Source organism: Anomaloglossus baeobatrachus, chromosome 2 (assembly GCF_048569485.1).
Source record: "Anomaloglossus baeobatrachus isolate aAnoBae1 chromosome 2, aAnoBae1.hap1, whole genome shotgun sequence".
Lineage (NCBI taxonomy): Eukaryota > Metazoa > Chordata > Amphibia > Anura > Aromobatidae > Anomaloglossus > Anomaloglossus baeobatrachus.
In genome coordinates this window covers 480,207,460-480,231,392 of record NC_134354.1, presented here as the reverse complement: position 1 = coordinate 480,231,392, position 23,933 = coordinate 480,207,460, and the positions used below count along the sequence as shown (strand labels likewise).

The 23,933-nt window shown below is 49.6% G+C and overlaps 1 protein-coding gene across 3 annotated transcripts in view; it reads left to right on the top strand.

The window, feature by feature from the left end:
• Positions 1–23,933, top strand: part of LONRF2 (LON peptidase N-terminal domain and ring finger 2) — a 109,591-nt gene that overhangs the window by 77,886 nt on the left and 7,772 nt on the right. For all 3 annotated transcript variants that reach the window (XM_075336413.1, XM_075336414.1, XM_075336416.1), the window contains exons 9-11: positions 10,042–10,200; positions 11,681–11,843; positions 13,015–13,164. In XM_075336413.1, the coding sequence (XP_075192528.1) occupies positions 10,042–10,200; positions 11,681–11,843; positions 13,015–13,164 (472 nt within the window). The remainder of the gene's footprint in view (positions 1–10,041; positions 10,201–11,680; positions 11,844–13,014; positions 13,165–23,933) is intronic.

The window sequence follows — 23,933 nt, the reverse complement described above, 5'->3', positions numbered from 1 at the left end:
AGGCAGAGCGTTCCCTGGCCTTGCGAGTCAGGGGGATCTGCCAATATCCCCGGCTCAGATCCATGATGGTCAGGTACTGAGCCCCGGCCAACTGATCGAGCAGGTCATCGATGCGTGGCATTGGGTACGCATCGGCGACCGTGACCGCATTGAGCCCCCTGTAGTCCACGCAGAACCGAGTGGTTCGGTCCTTCTTAGGGACGAGGACTACAGGCGAGGCCCAAGCGCTGTTGGATGCCTGGATCACCCCCAGCTTCAGCATCTCGTCAATCTCCTGGCGCATGTGTTGCTGCACCTCCAGGGAGACCCGATATGCTGAACGCCGGATCGGGGGATGATCCCCAGTGTCCACGTGATGGACAGCCAAGTCAGTCCTTCCGGGCTGGTTGGTAAACAACCCCCGGAAGGGGAGGAGGGTGGCCCACAGCTGGGACCGTTGGTCTTCCAAGAGCTGGTGGCCAACCTCCACATCCTCAATGGATCCGCCTGCCCTAACCTGGGCTAGCATATCCAAGAGGGTTTCCGCTTCTCCCTCCTCGGGCAGGTTGCACACGGGGAGCGCACATGCCTCCCGCTCATGATGTGCCTTCATCATGTTCACATGGAAGGGCTTCCGCCTTCCACGGGCAGGGTCCAGGGTGACCAGGTACGTCACAGGGTTGAGCTGCTGGTACACGAGGTATGGGCCCTCCCAGGCTGCCTGAAGCTTGTCCTGTGGTACGGGGACCAGTACCCACACCTCTTGACCCACTTGGTAGGTCCTCTCACAAGCGTTCTGGTCGTACCAACGCTTCTGATCGGCCTGGGCTTGAGCCATATTGTCGTGTACCAGTTGCGTCAAGGCCTGCATTTTGTCCCGGAAGCGCATGACATACTCGATAACCGACACTCCAGGGGTGGCCAAATCCCCTTCCCAAGCCTCTTTCACCAGAGCCAGGGGGCCCCGCACACGTCGCCCGTACAGGAGCTCAAACGGTGAGAATCCTGTTGAGGCCTGTGGAACCTCCCGGTAAGCAAATAACAGGTGTGGGAGATACCGCTCCCAGTCACGCCCATGGGAGTCGACCAACATCTTAAGCATCTGCTTTAAGGTGCCATTGAACCGCTCGCACAGGCCATTAGTCTGTGGATGGTACGGGCTGGCCACCAGATGTCGCACCTGGACTTGCTTACAGAGGGCCTCCATCAGCTGGGACATGAATTGGGTCCCCCGGTCAGTGAGCATTTCCTGGGGAAAACCCACTCGGGAGAAAATCTCCAGCAATGCGGTGGCCACCTTGTCAGCCCGAATGGACGACAAGGCCACTGCTTCTGGGTACCGGGTGGCATAGTCCACTACCGTCAGTAGGAAGCGTTTCCCGGAGCTGCTGGGGATGGCCAGCGGGCCGACCAGATCCACAGCCACCCTCCTGAAAGGCTCATCGATGATTGGCAGAGATACTAGTGGGGCTTTGGGGCGTGGCCCCGCCTTCCCCACTCTCTGACAGGTTTCACACGAACGGCAGTAGGCAGCCACATCGGCCCCCATTTTTGGCCAGTAGAAATGCTGGTTTAACCTGGCCTTGGTCTTAGCGATCCCTAGGTGTCCGGCCATCGGAATCTCATGTGCGATCCGCAACAACTCCGTCCGGAACGGATAGGGTACCACCAACTGTCGGTCCCTGGGCCACGCCTCCGGTGAACCCTGCTGGACCGTGGCCCGGTACAGCCGTCCTTGGTCCCAGACCACTCGCTCCGGGTCCGAGTCCGAGGGAGGCTGTGCCGCCTGCTCCTTAAGAGCTTTCAGGCTGTCATCAGCTTCTAACGCTGCCTGAAACCCCTGACTAGATGTGGCCAGAATCGACGAGACTGTCACATCTTCAGTCAGTACCCCGGGACCTGTGTCCTGGCCTCCACCTGACTCGGCTGCCACTTGGTCAGAAGGGGAAGAGCTATCGGACCTCCGGGAGGCCCCTTGGCTTCCAGCACTCCCACTGCGGGTGACAGCGGCCACAGCCGCTGCGACCGTGGGTCGTGCCTGCTCCTCCTCCGTTCCTGACCAAGTCGCCGGTTCAGGCAGACCTACCTGGCTTCCTGACACCCCGGTTGTGGGGGAACCATGCACCGAGATCTTACCTGGGAGCACTTCCGCTCCTGGACCGGCCCCAATCTCACCTGCCTGTTCCCCTCCTGCAGCAACAGAACCCCGCTGTGAAATCTCTGGGGACCCCACATTTGCTGTGGTAGCCCCCACCCCACACACTGGTCCTCCCCCTGCAGCACCCTGCTCTCTGCTTATCCCTGCAGAGGGCAACAGATCCCAGCTCACTGGCTGGTTACTTGTAGAGGCATTGTCACACCTTTCTCTGACCCCCTCCCCTGTCACAGCTGCAGCTGAGTGTGTGTCTATGGTGTCTATGCAAGCAGAAATATCAGAGTTCACTCCCTCCTCCCTTACATCATTTATAGATAACACATTAACATTGTTAGGAGTCATGTCAGTACGGGCTGAAGGTTCAGCCCTTGGGGGGGGCCCAAACTGGGAGGTTATCTGCCCCAAATCTGTCCCAAGTAGCACGTTTGCAGGGATCCGATCAGTTACCCCCACCTCCCTCACCCCCCGCCCTGCGCCCCAGTCCACATAAATGTCAGCAACAGGCAGCGCCGGGTCAGTGCCTCCAATCCCGGAGACAGCGAGGGTTTTTCCAGGGATCAAGTCTTGGGGGGACACCATCTCAGGCCGCACCAGAGTCCCCTCCGAGGCGCTGTCTCGCAGTCCTATGGTCACAGACCGGCCGACGGTGACAGGTTGGAAGCTGTCCAGGGACCTACCACCACCCCCACCCACACAATACACCTTGGGCGGCCCTTGGGACGGGGACGGAGCCGGGGCCTTGGGACGCTGAGGGCACATGGCCTTGAAGTGTCCAGGTAGGTTGCACTGGTGGCACCGTCTTGGTTCCGCCACGGGCCTGGAGAGGGGAGTTGAGGGGGACACCCCCTGCAGTCTAGGGGCAGGTGGGGCAGTCGCAGAATTCATCTTACCCCCTCTCCAGGTGCTGCTGGTGGCCGCTCTCCTGGCCTCAGGGGCCCGGTTGTTGGTGTAGTCATCGGCAAGGGCAGCTGTAGCCGTGGACCCCTTTGGCTTCTGGTCTCGGATGAACTGGCGGAGATCCTCAGGGCAGTTCCACAAGAGTTGCTCCGTGATGAACAAGTCCAGGATCTCCGGTCCGGTGGAAAGCTGCAGGCCTTGGGTCCAGTGGTCGGCAGCTCGGGCAAGTGCCCGCCGGTGGTCAGCCCAGGAGTCCTTTGGTCCCTTCTGTAGGCTCCGGAACTTCTTGCGGTAGGACTCTGGAGTGAGGTTGTACTGTTGGATCAGGGCCCGCTTGATGGTGTCGTAGCCCTGATCTGCCTCAGCAGGCAAGTCCCCAAGGACATCTAGGGCCTTACCCCTTAAACGGGGGGTCAGGTATTTGGCCCACTGGTCCTTGTCCAGATGGTGCTGCAAGCAAGTCCGTTCAAAAGCAGTCAAGAAAGAGTCCAAGTCTCCATCCTTCTCCAGCACTGGGAAGTCCTCAACACGGACCTTTGGAAGTTTGGTGTCTTGAAGGTCACGTGGGGCTGATGAGGGCCGGAGCTGAGCTAGCTGCAGCTGGTAGTCACGCTCTGCCTGGCGCTCTTCACGCGCTGCCTGCCGCTCCGCAGCCTCAGCCTCACGCGCTGCTTGCCGCTCTGCCCTGCGCTCTGCCAGGAGTCCCTTGTAGCCCTCCTGGTCTCCAGCCTGGAGAAGGGCCATAGCCATTTGAAGAAGGCTATCCGAGCCTCCCAGGCTCGGTGGAATGGCACGTGGTGATCTGCGGCCCGCTGCGGAGCCTGGTGATTCACTGTCCCTTGCAGAGCGGAGGGCTGGCATCTGGCTCGTTGAGGACCCTTGGGTGAGCTGCTCCTCATCTTGTCCATAATTGCCAGCTTGTGCGCTGTCCTCTGCAGAACGGTTTTCTGGCGTCGAGCTCCTGGAGGACTCGTGGGCAACCTCCTCATTACTGCCCACAGCACCGTCCTCCCTCTCTTCGGCTCCTGCTTTAGCATTGGCCAGTTGCATAGCTCTGCTCCTGGTGCCATCAGCCATTCTTGCAGACTTTTGGTCACTGACACAGAACTGACACCTGATGCCTCCACACACCTTACAGTATCTGCACTCTGACACTCTAGTGTTGAGCTAGTCTGAAGACCCCAGCAGCCACAGCTGCTGCAGGCAGTCTTTAGTGTCTGGGAGTATGGGTCTCACACTCACACACACTATTATCTCGATCCCACCGCTATGCCACCAATATGTCACAAACCACCGGGGGGGTCACTCAGAAATCCCCCGCGCTGGCTACCAGTACGTCACAATCGGGGGGTAACAAGTGGGGGTCACCCCTCCTTTATACCTCCCGACCGACAGACAGAGCACGTGACGCGCTCTCTAGCGCCCCTCTTATAGTCAGGCCAATTATGGAATTGCCCGACAATAAGCAAGGAGGCCGCTATACTACTTATGCCGATTATTGAAGGGTCCCCGGTGAGAGTAGGGTATATATTCCCCCGACCTCCGCGGGCGGAATATATAATATCTTCCCGAATCTCACTGGCCTCCCCACAATAATCCTTGGCACAACTCGCTGCCACCAACCGCTTCACGGTAACTATTAGCCGAACACACAGACGTGGGATTCAAGATCGAGATAACAGAACAGCCCAAGATTAATTATATAATTTAATCAGCCTAAAGCACACTAGAAACTACAATATATACAATAGGGAATCTACAGAATATACATATGTCAGAGTACAGTTACAGATAAAGCATGGTTTACAACAGGTATGCAATTCAATCAGTTACCTTGTGCGTCTGGCCACAGGGGGGCGCTGTAGACCAGGTTTCTAGGAACTCCCGCAGATGTTTCCTGCACGTGACCCCCAGCGAAAGAACACTGGAAAATGGCCGAAGTAGGGTTATCAACCTGGGCAGATCCAGGTCCCCTCCTACCTTAGTGACCTCACAGGGAAGCACTGCTCCACCCCTGGCTGGAGTTATGGACAAAATCCACAACATGGAATATGGCCATAACTTGGCCTGGGAGCGTCGTAGGCGGACGCCAATGCTCTCATTGTGACAGTTATGAATTTAGCTACAGAACGAGGGGACTCATGACCTGTCTGCCAGTTCCCCATTGGCTGATATCACGCCTGGGGCATTTCCCAATGTCCTGCTCCCATAAAAAGGGTGTGCCGGCATCGTCCGCATGCGGAGACACCATTTTTATGGTTGCCATATTTATCGGAAATATGGCTTGCGAGATATGAACCATTTTTTACTGGAGTCGTTCTGTCTGGCTATTTCCATAGCCTTGCTAATGAGATACAACTCTTGTTACAGGGTGACGGCAGGGAGTCATCCTGTGTCCATTGTTCCCACACCACCTCATCTCCATATCACAGGACATGGCCATGGAGGTGTAAGTGGAACACTGAGAACAAGAAGGGAGGGGGCACTGCCAGGGAGTGATGAGGGATTATGACTGGAGTCATAATTCATCTTCATATCCCGGGATTTGCCTCACAGGAGTGTGGGATAAAGTGTTTTTTACATGCTACACAGCGGCCTGGGCTCTTATATACAGCATGTTAGAATGCTCTATATAAAAGAGCCCACTGGTGGTGGCCGCAGCTTATAGGGCGACAAACTGGTGACAGGTTCCCTTTAACCTGTTCCCATCATTCCACAACCTCTTCAGGTACTAAGGAAACTTGGCAATTTCCATTGGGACGTGAAAAGGCAGTGATCCTGGGGCCCCCTTTAACACATTCACAGCAGTAGGGAGTGAGCGCTGTCAGGACTCTGCAGGGACTCTGTTAGCGCCTTTACATGCTATGGTCATCAGCAACTGCAGCATGTGAAGAGCTTGACAGAGGGAGATTACTCCTTCTATTACTTCATTACCTCTTCACAGCAGGACTTTGGGGAGCCGATGGTTGCTTTGGTAACCGAGGCCGAACACTGAACACAAATGAATCCTATATTTCAGAAAGTCATTTAATCTAATAAAAAACAAATGTCCTAAAAAAAAAAAAAAAAAAAAAGCTATTGCTATAAAAAAAAAACTACACTAAAGTTGCAATTTTGTTAATCTTTGCTTACATAAAATGTAAAAATAATGAACTTATCGGGACCCAAAGATGGTACCAATAAAAAAAACAAGGCGTCATAAAACTCTAGAGCAGGGGTCTCAAACACGCGGGCCGCATGCGGCCCCTGAGGCTGCTTGTTGCGGCCCGCAGACCCCATGACAATCGCGGCTCTATCCTGAGGGTCGGCGCCGGCAGGAACTTTACTGCATTTGAATCCATCTGCGGTGCCGCGCAAGGAGCTGTCAGTTCTATCCCAGTTGCTGCTGCTGTCTGCCAATCAGATGCAAGGAGGTGACGTCATACAGCGACGTCACTTCCTTGCATCTGATTGGCAGGCAGCAGCCATTGGTCCAGACACAGCTCCTCTGCGCTGCACCGCAAATGGATTCAAATGCAGTGAAGTTCCTGCCGGCGCCGACCCTCAGCACAGAGCCGCGATCATCACGGGCCGCGACAAGCAGGTAAGGTACGTGCTCAAGTTCAGGACCCGCTGCGTGCTGGACACAGCGCGTCCTGATCGGCGGGGCCGCGAGTCTACTCCTTAGGAGACCGCAGCTGCCCGTGCCTGCGATCAGGGGTTCGGGCCGCTGCGGTCTCCTCGCTGTGCTCTGCCTAGGGAGGACGCTTCAGACGCCGCAGCATAAATTCACATGCTGCGGCCTCTGGAAGCCACACCGCAGTTCCGTTTTCACTGCGGGCCGTACATGCACAGTGGGCATGGGATTTTTAGAAATCCCATGCCCACTGTGCTTTTACCATACATAGCAGGGTTTTGGACGCAGCTGAAGCATGCTGCATCCAAAACTCTGCAAGTACTGATCGTGGGCACACAGGGAACGGAGGAAAGGTGAGGAGATTTTTTTTTTTTTGTTTGCGTATTACTAAAGGATGGGCAGAATACTACAGGGATGGCCACAATACTACAAGGGTGGGCAGAATACTACAGGGATGGCCACAATACTACAAGGGTGGGCAGAATACTACAGGGATGGCCACAATACTACAAGGGTGGGCAGAATACTACAGGGATGGCCACAATACTACAAGGGTGGGCAGAATACTACAGGGATGGCCACAATACTACAAGGGTGGGCAGAATACTACAGGGATGGCCACAATACTACAAGGGTGGGCAGAATACTACAGGGATGGCCACAATACTACAAGGGTGGGCAGAATACTACAGGGATGGCCACAATACTACAAGGGTGGGCAGAATACTACAGGGATGGCCACAATACTACAAGGGTGGGCAGAATACTACAGGGATGGCCACAATACTACAAGGGTGGGCAGAATACTACAGGGATGGCCACAATACTACAAGGGTGGGCAGAATACTACAGGGATGGCCACAATACTACAAGGGTGGGCAGAATACTACAGGGATGGCCACAATACTACAGGGATGGGCAGAATACTACAGGGATGGGCAGAATACTACAGGGATGGCCACAATACTACAAGGGTGGGCAGAATACTACAGGGATGGCCACAATACTACAAGGGTGGGCAGAATACTACAGGGATGGCCACAATACTACAAGGGTGGGCAGAATACTACAGGGATGGCCACAATACTACAAGGTTGGGCAGAATACTACAGGGATGGCCACAATACTACAAGGGTGGGCAGAATACTACAGGGATGGCCACAATACTACAAGGGTGGGCAGAATACTACAGGGATGGCCACAATACTACAAGGGTGGGCAGAATACTACAGGGATGGCCACAATACTACAAGGGTGGGCAGAATACTACAGGGATGGCCACAATACTACAAGGGTGGGCAGAATACTACAGGGATGGCCACAATACTACAAGGGTGGGCAGAATACTACAGGGATGGCCACAATACTACAAGGGTGGGCAGAATACTACAGGGATGGGCACAATACTACAGGGATGGGCAGAATACTACAGGGATGGGCAGAATACTACAGGGATGGCCACAATACTACAAGGGTGGGCAGAATACTACAGGGATGGCCACAATACTACAAGGTTGGGCAGAATACTACAGGGATGGCCACAATACTACAGGGATGGGCAGAATACTACAGGGATGGGCAGAATACTACAGGGATGGCCACAATACTACGGGAATTGGCAGAATACTACAGAGCACAATACTACAAGGATGAGCACAATACTACAAGGTTTGGAACAATATTACTGGGCACAATACTACAGGGCACAAGGATGGGCACTATACTACTGGGCACAATACCACAAGGATGAGCACCTTACTACAGGGCACACGGATGGGCACATTACTACAAGATTTTGGCTAAGATTACTATATGATGCTGCTAATTGTAAAACAATTACAAGAAGGTGATAAAATGTAAAAAAAAAAAAATCCTAAAACATGACTTTTTTTATTTACATTAAAAATGCTTTTCTGTATATGAACTTAACAAAAAAAGTGCACATTTGTTATAATAAACAAGCGAAAAATGTTTACAAAAGTGATCCAAGATGTATAGAAAAAAAAACATGGATTCATTAAAAATGTTCACTTTGTCCTGCAAATAATGCGGCCCCCCCTCATTTTTTTTTTTTCTATATGCGGCCCATACACCCAGCTGAGTTTGAGACCCCTGCTCTAGAGCAAGATAAATAAATTCTAAATAGATTTTACTCAATTTCTTTTTTTTTTTTTTTTTTTTTTTTTTTTTTTCTTGTGAAAGAATAAGGCTATGTGCCCACGGGACTCTGTATCTGCGGATTTTTCTGCAGCTAAATCCGCAGCATTCCCCTGGAATCCGCACCTTTTCATAGGTGGTGATTTTGTGTGGATTTGTTGCGGATTTCGTTGCGGATTTTGCGATTTTTTTTTTTTTTTTTTTTTTTTTTTTTTTTTTTTTTTTTCCCTTTTTTTTTTACATTCAATTGAATAGGCAAAATCCGCAGGTAAATCCGCAACAATAATTGACATGCTGCAGATTTTTCCGCACGGAAATCCGCATGATTTCCGCTGTGGAAAAATCCGCAGCGTGGGCACAGCATTTCCCAAATGCCATAGAAATGGCTGGGGAGTAGCTGTACTGCAGATTTCTGAAAAATCCGCGGCATTTCCGTGAGAAATCCGCAGCAAAATCCGCACACTTTCCGCAGCGTGGGCGCACAGCCATAGACGTAAATATAAATTAGGTATAAATATAATCGTATTGACCTATGTCATAAAACTAACTTAATTTATCTCACATGGTGAATGCCCAAAAAAAGTCATATGTACCCAAAAATGGGACCAATGAAAAGAAATCATGTCTCGCAAAAAATAAACCCCCTATATAGTTAATTTTATGGAAGAGTATTTAACGCACTGGTGTCAGCATATTGAAACACAAATGTTTCTAAAATAGAATTCACTGTATAATGTATAAAAGACAAAAACATAAATTTTATTAAATTTGGTACTACCATAATCACTTTTTACATGCAGAATAAAGTTAAAGGGTGATTCCACCATCATAGATGGATAGGGTCAGATAGTGCTTTTAACAACAGGTTTACAATTTACTATTTTATTAAAAATTGCAACCATTCTCGAGATAAAGTGTGACCTGTAAAACGTCAAACGCATTATAATGGCAGGTTTTTTGGGGTTTTTTTTCTTACTTTTTGTCAGAGTTAATGAACGTTAGGTAATAGATTGTATGTACCCCAAAATTGTGAAATAAAACTCATCCCATCCAACAAAAAAACAGCCCTTCTACAACATTGTTAATTAAAACAGACAGCTACATCAGTTCCTTCCACCGATCTTTAGCGGCCCACAGTCGGTGGATAGGAGGTATTGTATTTCTACGTAGTAGAAGAGGGTGTGGATTATTTCAACACAAAACCTTCACATTGACATGTGTTTTTATCTCCGAACAGCTTGAATAAAGATGTTCCGATATTTGTGTGCACTATGGCCTTCCCTACAATTCCTTGCCCACTGCATGTATTTGAACCCCGGTATCGCCTGATGATCCGGAGAAGCATGGAGACAGGAACAAAGCAGTTTGGAATGTGCATATCTGATGAACTGAAGGGGTGAGTATGACTTATTTCTTGGAAACATTGCTTCTGTAATGTATTATGGGGATAGATTAATGATATCTTGTTATAGAGAAATATAGAAATTTGCCTATGCTTTCATATATGTAGTTGCGTTTATACTACAACCTGAAAATGATGAAAGTGTAATTTTTACACGAAACAATGTAAGTGAATAAAAAGTAATGTTCCAGTAGTTACTGAAATTTTGCACTAGTTTTGAACTGTTGGATATGTAATGAGCAATGATGGGCGAGCAGTACAATGCTTGGTACTCAGAATGATGGGTGAACCCTAAGATGCTTGAGTGCTCGTTACCCAAGTAAAACAGGTTAGAGGTTCGAATGGGCTCAACTTGAGTAACGAGTATAATAGAATTCAATGATTGGGCAGTTCAGCTCTCAGCCCATATACAGCCTTTCACACACCATTTTCAAGGGGGTGGGGGGGGCAGGGGCAGAGGTTTTTTTGTTTTGTTTTTTTTTTTTTTGGACAACTACATGTGAAAATGTTGTTGTCTTTACCCCCAGTGATAGCGATTCAGAGACTGCAAGTGACCTTCACTTGGGTGTCTTCTCCCATTATTCAGTAAAGGAAGCCAGTTCTTTGTGTATGCTGTTTCATGAACGACATATCCGAGCACCTGCGATACTGTGACGAGTAGCTGAGCACCCCAATGCTCGATCGAGTAGTTCTGAGCATGCTCCCACTTCATTAGCAATGAGCTCTCTTGGTTGCCAAAATGGCCAAGTATCTTAGCGGTTGTAGGGTCTAAAACAGAGTTATATTTACAAGAGACAGGACCCCATAGAAAGCTTTTGAATTTCTCTGTTGGAGTTCTCAGGTCATCATCGTTTGTTGCTGCCTGTTCTAACAACAAACCCCCCTACCAGAGCCAGCACCACTGCAGGAGGGCCAGGCGATTACACATGTGTATGTTATTCTTGCCTGTTCATAGCCCCAAGCCCCCCTGCAATTAATGACTCCTATGGCTACCCCCTGGTTTAGTATAAAACACAACTATGTATTATATATGGCCAACACTATAGCTCTTATAGCTTGTGCACTGTCCTTTTACTTTGAGATCCTGTGTCCCACAATATCCATGTAGACAATAGAAAAGACCCCGAATTGGGAAGAGGAAAAAAAAAAAAATCATTAAGATCACCGCCATCCTGAGACATTCATATTGTATCTTTTAAGTACAAGGAATTTCTCCTCCTAGGCTACTATAAACAGATCAGACTCATCACTATCTCCATTGACTACAACTGTGAAACTCTAAACATGGGGAATGAGGGTTGTTAAATATGTAGACTGGGTAACTTTACTATCTTATATGTGGATAATAATAGTACCATAATTTTGCAAAGTTATGCACTACTGCTTATTTTTACTCTGACACGATGGCTATCAATGCTTTTGGAATGGGGAAAAGGGAGATCAACACATATTGAAACTCCTATTTATATTTCAGATTTGCAGACTATGGTTGCATGTTACAAGTAAGAGATGTCAAGTTTTTCCCAGATGGGCGTTCAGTAGTGGATACAATAGGCCTGAGCAGGTTTAAGGTCTTGAGCCATGGACAAAGAGATGGTTACAACACTGCAAATATTGAATATCTTGAAGATAAAAAGGTAATAAAAAGAGCTCCTGAAGTATATTTACGATCTCAGAATATATAAAGACGTATGAACCACTACTGTCCTTCTACTGTAATGTTTATATACTTGTGGAATGAGATTACTTGGATTGAAGACTTGGGATTCTAAAGGTACCGTAACACTAAGCGATGCTCCAGCGATCCCACCAGCAACCTGACCTGATAGGGATCGCTGGAGCATCGCTACACGGGTTGCTGGTGAGCTGTCACATAGGCAGATCTCACCAGCGACCAGTGACCAGCCCCCAGCCAGCAGCGACGCGTGGAAGCATGCTGCGCTTGGTAACTAAGGTAAATATCGGGTAGCCAACCCGATATTTACCTTTGTTACCAGCGCACACCGCTTAGCGCTGGCTCCCTGCACACCTAGCCAGAGTACACATCGGGTTAATTACCCAATGTGTACTCTGCTACGTGTGCAGGCAGCAGGAAGCTGGCTTCTGCGGACGCTGGTAACCACGGTAAACATCGGGTAACCAAGAAGCCCTTACCTTGGTTACCCGCTATTTACCTTCGTTACCAGCGTCCACCGCTCTCACACTGCCAGTGCCGGCTCCCTGTTGCCTGCACTCCTAGCCAGAGTACACATCGGGTTAATTACCCGATGTGTAGTCTGGCTATGTGTGCAGGGAGCCGGCACTGACAGCGTGAGAGCGGCGGACGCTGGTAACGAAGGTGAATATCGGGTAACCAAGGTAAGGGCTTCTTGGTTTCCCGATGTTTATCGTGGTTACCAGCATCCACAGAAGCCAGCTTCCTGCTCACTGCACAATCAGTTGTTGCTGTCTCGCTGTCACAGCGATGTGTGCTTCACTGCGGGAGAGCAACAACTAAAAAATGGTCCAGGACATTCAGCAACAACCAGCGACCTCACACCAGGGGCCAGGTTGTTGCTGGATGTCACACACAGCAACATCGCTAGCAACGTCGCTGTTACGTCACAAAAGTCGTGCCTCAGTAGCGATGTTGCTAGCGATGTTGCTTAGTTGCCTTTAGTAATAGAATGTTGTTTTCTTTGCAATTACAAAACCAGGACAATATAATAGATAAAAGATAGGTTAAGGCCATAAAAAACAAAGACAATCCATTTTATATACTGCAATCCTTGGTTATATTCTAGAATGTTCTGTCATTTTTTCCTTTAGGTTGAAGGACAAGAATATGAAGAGCTTCTCCTATTTCACAATTCTGTGTATGATCAAGCCTTGGCCTGGTTTTCCTCCCTTAAGGACAATATGAGGGCACAAATACTGAACCATTTTGGGTCGATGCCAAACAAAGATCCAGATCCACAGGTCAGAACATGACTCCTGGTCACATTTATGAACAGTAGTGAAAAACAGCAGAGCCACACTCTAGTTGTGCTTTTTGTAATAAGATATTGATAAGTTCCCTTGACGAAACCACTCACTCTATACACAGAGCACTCCGACACAGATGACACAGAAACCCTGGCACACACTGCAAACATGTGTTCTCCACTTGTTATTTGTTTGATGAACATCTGTCGATTAAATTATTTTCTAGTTGAATTCATCCTTGATACATTTTTTGCTTAAAAATGTATCTCTACTCTTCATTTTGCCAAACAAGCCTATTTAACCACCTTTATCACTTCACCAGCAATCCTAAATTATGTTTTGACACTTTTTCAATTGTGTTTTTTTAAAAAGTTCAGGCCCCTAAACCCAACCCTAGCGCTGACAATCTGGCCACTTTGTTCAAAGAAAGAATTGACCATATCCGACAAATTGTCTTTCAGTCTCCCAATATCATGGGTCCTGTTCTCTCCCCTTTTCATCAAGTTCCCTTTCCATCTTCATAACACTCACCGAAGAAGACGTTACCAGGTCCTTGCTTCTTCTTATACTAGTACATGCAGCGCTGACCCTATTCCCTGTTGCCTCATCCATTCCTTCAACTCGGCTATCACTTTCCCATCTAGTTAACATACTTAACCTCACTCTTTAATCTTGTATCTTACATTCCTCCTTAAGGCCCTGTACGCACACTGCATTTTTACCTGCGGTTTTACCCGCGGTTTTGCTGCAGAAATTTCTTGAGAAATGTTTGTAATCTTTCTGCAGACATTTCCCAGCAAAACCTATGGAAAAAAAATAGCTGTGCGCACACTGCATTTTTTTTCTCAAGAAAATTCTTTCTGCAGAATTTTTTGAGAAAATTTCTTGAGAAAATGTGCATGTCACTTCTTTTCCGCAGGTACCTGCGGTATTTCACTCCATTCACTGTAATGTAATTGCGAAAAACCGCGGGTATACCGCAGGTAGCAAATTATGTGCGGTATACCCTTGGTATAGCCGCGGTTTACCTGCGGTAATGTTCATTACTGCCTGCGTTTTGCAGGGAAGTGATGTCATTATGACAGGAAGAGGAAGCTGAGCAGAGAGTAAACACACACATCACACTCCCTGGACGCCGCACGGAAGCACTTCCGTGTGACCTCTGTCGGGTGCCCGTGCAGTCTGTGTCCCGCTCCAGCCCCGCGGTTGCCTGCACTGCAGTGTCAGCATATGCCCGCACTGTAGTGTCAGTGTCTGGCCGCAGTGCAGTGTCAGCAGCTTCTCACACTGCAGTGCTGGCAGCCGTGGGGTTGACTAGCGCTGACTTCAGGTGGTTAGATGAGATAATTATCTGCTGTGACGATCTCCTGTTCTCCTGACGTCAGCACTGTCACTGCCTTCTATGCCCATCTCGCGGGCGGCCCGAGACTCCCTAGCGGTGACGTCACGGGCTCTCGCGATACTGACTGAGAACGCGGCGGGCATAGAAGGCAGTGACAGCGCTGACGTCAGCAGTGCAGGAGATCGTCACAGCAGGTAATGATCTCAGCTAACCTCCTGAAGTCAGCGCTAGTCATCCCCTGCAGTGACCTGGGCTGACCTATTGATGGTAGCTCAGGTCACTGTATTACTCTCCCAGCCAATGGGGAACATTCTGTACTTCATTGACTATGGTATGGATCGTCTTGGGACACCCTGATTGGATTACGCCGGACCTGGAATTGATTGTTCTTTTCAATAAATTGGTGAAAAAAAGGAATGTTTTGGACAGTGTTTTTTCAAATAAAACTTTCTTTGTCGCTCTATTGGGAGACCCAGACAATTGGGTGTATAGCTACTGCCTCCGGAGGCCACACAAAGTATTACACTTAAAAGTGTAAGGCCCCTCCCCTACTGCCTATACACCCCCCGTGGGATCACGGGCTCCTCAGTTTTCATGCTTTGTGCGAAGGAGGCACACATGCACGCATAGCTCCACTGTTTAGTCAGCAGCAGCTGCTGACTTTGTCGGATGGAAGAAAAGAGGGCCCATAATAGGGCCCCCAGCATGCTCCCTTCTCACCCCACTTTTGTTGGCGGTGTTTGTTAAGGTTGAGGTACCCATTGCGGGTATGGAGGCTGGAGCCGACATGCTGCTTTCCTTCCCCATCCCCTTAGGGCTCTGGGTGAAGTGGGATCCTATCGGTCTCCAAGCACAGGAGACCGTGCTCCGTCCACAGCCCCTGGGAATCTGCTGGACATGGAGCTGAGTATCGTCAGGGACAGGACCCTGCTACATTAAGGTACTCTGGGTCCCCGTACAGATCGCGCACACACACCAGCATTGCTGGGTGTGTTAGTGCGCCGGGGACAGCAGCGCGGCGCGCTGGTGCTTTACTCACTACAGCTTTGCTGAGTGAGTTTCTGTATTAGGAACTGCCGCGCCGGCCGCGGCTGGCGGTTTTTTACACTGCGGCGCGGCTGGGACGTGTGGTGCGCCGGGGAACTTCCGCGCTGGCCGTGCTTATACGACGGCCACGCTTATAAATCGAGTCCCCGGCTTTTGCGGCCTAGTTCCGTTTCGTTCCCGCCCCCAGGCCTGCCAGTCAGGGGAAGGGCGGGACGCTGGTTAGAATGTCAGCGCTGAGGGCTGGAGTCTGCTTAGCATACTCCAACCCCCCTCACTAGGCACAGTGGGACGCTAGTTTCCCGCACTTTGTCTGGGGCACGCCCACGGCCCGCCCCTCTTCACAGGACGCCGGCAGCCATTCCTGTTTGCAGTCTGAGTGGAGAGGGGACACGAGCTCTGGGAGACCCAGGCACGGGATTCTGGCGGTCACACACCCGCTTTTCAGCGGGCGGTAAGCAGCCCTCGAGGGCTCACCCCACTAGTGCCGCAGTGTTCATTTGTACTTTATGCTTGTATGCTATACATTGCATTGTACGGTCGCTATTCTTGGCTATATACCCTCCTAGATTGCTAGACAACAGCATGTCGTCCGCAAAAAGCAAAGGGGCCAAGACACAGGCTTTCTATGCTACTTGTACCGCATGTAAGGCTGTTCTACCGGCAGGTGCCACTGACCCCCATTGTGTGCAATGTTCGGCCCCTGTAGCACTTGCTCAGTCGGGGCCTCTGCTAGAGGTGGCCCAAGGAGAACCACCTGTGAACACTGTCCAGGTGACAGGGACGGAGTTTGCAGTTTTTGCTGATAAACTGTCGGTGACTATGTCTAAAATCCTTGAGACTTTGCAGTCCAGACCGGTAACTCAGACCATGGGCACTGTTGATTCAAGGCTCCCTGGTTCCCCTCTTTTGGAACACATCCGTGCTCCGGGGGGGTCCCATGCATCCCGGGGTGATGGCTCTGACACGGACGACAGTCCCAGACAGCCTAAGCGAGCTCGCTATGAGCGACCCTCGACTTCATCACACTGGTCAGGGTCCCAGCAGGAAGGCTCTCTGTTTGATGAGACAGAGGTTGCTGATCAGGATTCTGATCCTGAGACCGCTCTTAATCTGGATACACCTGATGGGGACGCAATGGTGAATGATCTCATAGCGTCCATCAATAAAATGTTGGATATTTCTCCCACAGCTCCTCCAGTGGAGGAGTCAGCTTCACAGCAGGAGAAATTCCATTTCAGGTATCCTAAGCGTAAATTGAGTACTTTTCTGGACCACTCTGACTTTAGAGAGTCAGTCCAGAAACACCACGCTTATCCAGATAAGCGTTTCTCCAAACGTCTTAAGGATACACGTTATCCCTTTCCCCCTGACGTGGTCAAAGGCTGGACCCAGTGTCCAAAGGTGGATCCCCCAATCTCCAGGCTTGCGGCTAGATCCATAGTTGCAGTGGAAGATGGGGCTTCACTTAAAGAGGCCACTGACAGACAGATGGAGCTCTGGTTGAAATCCATCTATGAAGCTATCGGCGCGTCGTTTGCTCCAGCATTCGCAGCCGTATGGGCACTCCAAGCTATTTCAGCTGGTTTGGCGCAGATTGACACTGTCACACGTACATCTGTTCCGCAAGTAGCGTCCTTAACCTCTCAAATGTCTGCATTTGCGTCTTACGCTATTAATGCTGTCCTGGACTCTACAAGCCGTACGGCAGTGGCGTCCGCCAACTCCGTGGTTTTACGCAGAGCATTGTGGTTAAGGGAATGGAAGGCAGATTCTGCTTCCAAGAAGTGCTTAACCAGTTTGCCTTTTTCTGGTGACAGACTGTTTGGTGAGAGATTGGATGAAATCATTAAACAGTCCAAGGGTAAGGATTCATCCTTACCTCAGCCCAGACCAAATAAACCCCAACAGAGGAAGGGACAGTCGAGGTTTCGGTCCTTTCGAGGCTCGGGCAGGTCCCAATTCTCCTCGTCCAAAAGGACTCAAAAGGATCAGAGGAGCTCAGATTCTTGGCGGGCCCAGTCACGCCCAAAGAAAGCAGCCGGAGGAACCGCTACCAAAGCGGCTTCCTCATGACTTTCGGCCTCCTCTCTCCGCATCCTCGGTCGGTGGCAGGCTCTCCCGCTTTGGCGACATTTGGCTGCCACATGTCAAGGACCGTTGGGTGAGAGACATTCTGTCTCACGGGTACAGGATAGAGTTCAGTTCTCGTCCTCCAACTCGATTCTTCAGAACTTCTCCGCCTCCCGGCCGAGCCAATGCTCTTCTGCAGGCGGTGTGCTCTTTAAAGGCAGAAGGAGTGGTAATCCCTGTTCCTCTTCAGGAGCAAGGTCACGGTTTTTACTCCAACTTGTTTGTGGTGCCAAAAAAGGACTGGTCTTTCCGTCCTGTTCTGGACCTAAAACTGCTCAACAAGCATGTGAAAACCAGGCGGTTCCGGATGGAATCCCTCCGCTCCGTCATCGCCTCAATGTCTCAAGGAGATTTCCTAGCATCAATAGACATCAAAGATACTTATCTCCACGTGCCGATTTGCTCCAGAACACCAGCGTTTTCTACGCTTCGTTATAGGAGACGAACACCTTCAGTTCGTAGCCCTGCCTTTCGGTCTGGCGACAGCCCCAAGGGTCTTCACCAAGGTCATGGCAGCAGTAGTAGCAGTCCTGCACTCTCAGGGTCACTCTGTGATCCCTTACTTGGACGATCTACTTGTCAAGGCACCCTCTCAAGAGGCATGCCAACACAGCCTGAACGTTGCGCTGGAGACTCTCCAGAGTTTCGGGTGGATCATCAACTTTTCAAAGTCAAATCTGACCCCAACCCAATCGATAACATACCTTGGCATGGAGTTTCATACTCTATCAGCGATAGTGATGCTTCCGCTGGACAAACAGCGTCCACTACAGACAGGGGTGCAATTTCTCCTTCAGGGCCAGTCGCATCCCTTGAGACGCCTCATGCACTTCCTGGGGAAGATGGTAGCAGCAATGGAGGCAGTCCCTTTCGCGCAGTTTCATCTGCGTCCATTACAATGGGACATTCTCCGCCAATGGGACGGGAAGTCGAAGTCCCTGGACAGGAACGTCTCCCTTTCTCAGGCGGCCAAGGATTCTCTTCAGTGGTGGCTTCTTCCCACCTCATTGTCAATAGGAAAGTCTTTCCTACCCCCATCCTGGGCGGTGGTCACAACAGACGCGAGTCTATCAGGGTGGGGAGCAGTTTTTCTCCACCACAGGGCTCAAGGTACGTGGACTCAGCAAGAGTCCACCCTTCAGATCAATGTTCTGGAAATCAGAGCAGTGTATCTTGCCCTACAAGCCTTCCAGCAGTGGCTAGAAGGCAAGCAGATCCGAATTCAGTCTGACAACTCCACAGCGGTGGCATACATCAACCACCAAGGAGGGACACGCAGTCGGCAAGCCTTCCAGGAAGTCCGGCGGATTCTGACGTGGGTGGAAGACACGGCATCCACCATATCCGCAGTCCACATCCCGGGCGTAGAAAACTGGGAAGCGGACTTCCTCAGTCGCCAGGGTATGGACGCAGGGGAATGGTCTCTTCACCCGGACGTGTTTCAGGAAATTTGTCGCCGCTGGGGGAGGCCGGACGTCGACCTAATGGCGTCCCGGCACAACAACAAGGTCCCGGCCTTCATGGCACGGTCTCACGATCTCAGAGCTCTGGCGGCGGACGCCTTAGTTCAAGATTGGTCGCAGTTCCGGCTGCCTTATGTGTTCCCACCTCTGGCGCTGTTGCCCAGAGTGCTACGCAAGATCAGGTCCGACTGCCGCCGCGCCATCCTCGTCGCTCCAGACTGGCCAAGGAGGTCGTGGTACCCAGATCTGTGGCATCTCACGGTAGGACAACCGTGGGCAATACCAGATCGGCCAGACTTGCTATCTCAAGGGCCGTTTTTCCATCAGAATTCTGCGGCCCTGAGCCTGACTGTGTGGCTATTGAGTCCTGGATCCTAGCGTCTTCAGGACTATCTCAAGAGGTCATTGCCACCATGAGACAGGCTAGGAAACTATCCTCTGCCAAGATCTACCACAGGACGTGGAAGATATTCTTAACTTGGTGCTCTGCTCAGGAAGTTTCTCCCTGGCCATTTGCTTTGCCTACCTTTCTTTCCTTCCTGCAATCCGGGTTGGAAAAATGTCTGTCGCTCGGCTCCCTTAAGGGACAAGTCTCTGCGCTATCTGTATTTTTTCTGAAGCGCCTAGCACGACTTCCTCAGGTACGCACGTTCCTGCAAGGGGTTTGTCATATCGTCCCTCCTTACAAGCGGCCGTTAGAGCCCTGGGATCTGAACAGGGTTCTAATTGCTCTCCAGAAGCCGCCTTTCGAGCCTTTGAGGGATGTTTCCCTGTCTCGCCTTTCACAGAAAGTGGCCTTTCTAGTAGCGGTCACGTCTCTTCGGAGAGTGTCCGAGCTAGCAGCGCTGTCATGCAAATCTCCCTTCCTGGTGTTTCACCAGGACAAGGTGGTTCTGCGCCCGATTCCGGAGTTTCTCCCTAAGGTGGTATCCCCCTTTCATCTCAATCAGGATATCTCCTTACCTTCTTTGTGTCCTCGTCCAGTTCATCAATGTGAAAAGGATTTGCATTTGTTGGATCTGGTGAGAGCACTCAGAATCTACATTTCCCGCACGGCACCTCTGCGCCGCTCGGATGCACTTTTTGTCCTTGTCGCCGGCCAGCGTAAAGGGTTGCAGGCTTCCAAATCCACCCTGGCTCGGTGGATCAAGGAACCAATTCTTGAAAGCTACCGTTCTGCGGGGCTTCCGGTTCCATCAGGGCTGAAGGCCCATTCTACCAGAGCCGTGGGTGCGTCCTGGGCATTACGGCACCAGGCTACGGCTCAGCAAGTGTGCCAGGCGGCTACCTGGTCGAGTCTGCACACTTTTACCAAGCATTATCAGGTGCATACCTATGCTTCGGCGGACGCCAGCCTAGGTAGACAAGTCCTTCAGGCGGCGATTGCTCACCTGTAGGAAAGGGCCGTTTTTATGGCCCTATCACGAGGTATTATTTTACCCACCCAGGGATTGCTTTTGGACATCCCAATTGTCTGGGTCTCCCAATAGAGCGACAAAGAAGGGAATTTTGTTTACTTACCGTAAATTCCTTTTCTTCTAGCTCTAATTGGGAGACCCAGCACCCGCCCCTGTTTTTTTGTATACACATGTTGTTCATGTTGAATGGTTTCAGTTCTCCGATATTCCTTCGGATTGAATGTGCTTAAACCAGTTTATTGGCTTTCCTCCTTCTTGCTTTTGCACTAAAACTGAGGAGCCCGTGATCCCACGGGGGGTGTATAGGCAGTAGGGGAGGGGCCTTACACTTTTAAGTGTAATACTTTGTGTGGCCTCCGGAGGCAGTAGCTATACACCCAATTGTCTGGGTCTCCCAATTAGAGCTAGAAGAAAAGGAATTTACGGTAAGTAAACAAAATTCCCTTCTTTTTGTTGTCTATTTTTTATTTCTTACTGACTGGGTTTGTGATGTCGGGTATCTGATAGGCGCTTGACATCACTAACCCCAGGGCTTGATGCCAGGTGACATTAAGCATCTGGCATCAACCCCATATATTACCCCGTTTGCCACCGCACCAGGACAACGGGATGAGTTGGGGCGAAGCACCAGGATTGGCACATCTAATGGATGCGCCATTTCTGGGGTGGCTGTGGTCTGCTATTTTTAGGCTGGGGAGTGTCCAATAACAGTGGACCTCCCTAGTCTGAGAATACCAGACCACAGCTGTCCGCTTTACCTTGGCTGGTGATCCAATTTGGGGGGGACCCCACGTATTTTGTTTTAAATATTTATTTAATGTAAAATAACAGCGTGGGGTTCCCTCTGTTTTGGATTACCAGCCAAGGTAAAGCTGTCAGCTGTGGTTTACAGGCTGCAGCCGTCTGCTTTACCCTAGGTGGCTACAAAAGATAGGGGGGACCTCACGTCGTTTTTTGTTTTTTGTTTAATTTATTTATTTTTTGGCTAAATACAAAGATAAGCACCCTTTAGTGCCACATGAAAGTCACTAAAGGGTGCCAGCTTAGAATATGCAGGGAGGTGGGACATTATATAGGTCTTTCTTATCTTCTATCTATCTATCTATCTATTCATCTAACCATCTTTCCCTCTATCCATTATCTGTCTGTCTATCTATCTATTTATATTTATTGCAGTTACAGCAGGGACCGAAGGGACCAACCTGCGGCAAAAACGCATGCGTTTTTCCCGCAGTTTTGGTGCGTTTTTTTTACCGCAGGTGCGGTAATCTTAAGCTCCCAGAAGTTTCTCAAGAAATCACTTTTCTAGTGTGCACATAGCCTTAAACATGCCGCCTTAACCTCTTGACCATAATTGCTTCCCTAACTACAGACCTGTGACTAGCCTCTCCATCTCTAAAGTCCTTGAACACTTAGTCTACTCTCGGGTTAACCACTATCTCTTTTCTTGATCCTTTACCATCTGGTTTTAACATTTTACAGAAACTGCCTTCTAAAGATCTAATAACCGCTAAATCTAATGATAAAGACTGCTTTCCTATTTTCCTAGATCTCTCTATACTCCTATCTATCGGGCTCACGAATACAGCTTTATCTAGTTGTTCTCATTCCTCTCTGACTGTTCCTTAACTGTATTTTTTGCTGGCTATTCTTCCCCTTCTCTTTTCTCTTTACACTGCCCTTATTGGACAAATCATCAGCAGATTTGGTTTCCAGTAATATCTTTATATTAATGACACCCAATTACACACCTCTTTACTTGATATCACCCCTGCATTACTACAAAATGCCAATATTCTTATTGCTGACCTATTATTTTTCAAGACTTCTGCAATTCCCCCTAGCATGCTGTCTATCCGCTTTTAGTCCAAATCCTGATTGATGGCAACACATTTGTGCTTGTTTACACACTTTCTGTATTTTTGTTTGTCTACCCTCTTTTTGTTATTGACCACAGGGATTGCAATTTTGGGAGTTTGGCCATGGACCTAAAAAATTCAATGTTTTGTTCAGAAAATCCATTTCGTTCTAATCACTTTTGCCTTAAGCGGGCTTTACACGCTACGATTTCGCTACAGCGATCTCGTTGGGGTCACGGATTTTGTGACGCACATCCGGCCGCTGTAGCAATGTCGTAGCGTGTGACTCCTAGGAGCGATTTTGGATCGTTGCAAAAACGTCCAAAATCCCTCCTCGTTGACATGGGGGTCCACTCCAAATTATCGCTGCTGTCGCAGGGGCGAAGTTGATCCTCGTCCCTGCGGCAGCACACATCGCTACGTGTGACGCCGCAGGAACGAGGATAATCTCCTTACCTGCCTCTGGCCACAATGCGGAAGGAAGGAGATGGGCGGGATGTTACGTCCCGCTCATCTCCGCCCCTCCGCTTACATTGGGCGGCCGTTAAGTGACGTCACTGTGACGCCAAACGGACCGCCCCCTTAGAAAGGAGGCGGTTCGCCGGTCACAGTGATGTCGAAGACAGGTAAGTATGTGTGGCGGGGGTGCGCGATTTTGTGCGCGACAGGCAGCGATATGCCCGTCGCGCACAAACTATGGGGCGGGTGTCATGCTAGCGATATCGGGACGGATATCGCAGCATCTAAAGCCACCCTTAGTGCTCCTTCATGCTGGAAAAAGCAGTGGTCGTCATCAAATTCACACTCTTTAATTAAACCACTCCCTTGGAAAAAGCAAACCCACACATGAATGGTTTCAGGATGCTTTACTTATGGCATGAAACAAGATTTGTAGTAGTGATCACTTTTTCTACTCCAGTCTTAAGGGGGCTTCATCAGAGAAAATAGCTTTGCAAGAAGTACAGGGGATTGGGCTGCAGAGAGTGAAGTTATTTTTTCTGATGAAGCCCCCTCAGACTGTTTGGGAATTCTAGAAGAAAGTTTGTCCCGAGTAGAAATTATGAGTGTTACCATGAGTCATGTGTCATACCAATAGTAAAATATTGTGAGACCCATCATGTCTGGGGTTGCTTTTCATCCATGGGCGTGGGCTCACTCAGTTTTGCCTGAGAACTTCAATAAAGAGTGGGGCTTAAAAGCATCCCTATGATCCACTAGCAATTCGATGATGAACAATCCTTTTCTCAACATGATGAAGAACAATGTCACAAGGAAAAAGTGATAATGAAGTAGCTTGGTGAAAAAAAAAAAATACAATTTGAGCTTTATGGCCAGAAAACTCCCCAGATCACAATCTGTGGTCAATACTTGAAAAGCGGATGAACCAAAAAAAATTAAAAAAAAAATACAGAAGTGAAAAACTCCAAGTACTGATTAGACAAGAACTGGTTGGCCTCAATCAGGGTTTATTCCAGAAGCTGATATTTAGCATGTCATGGTGAAT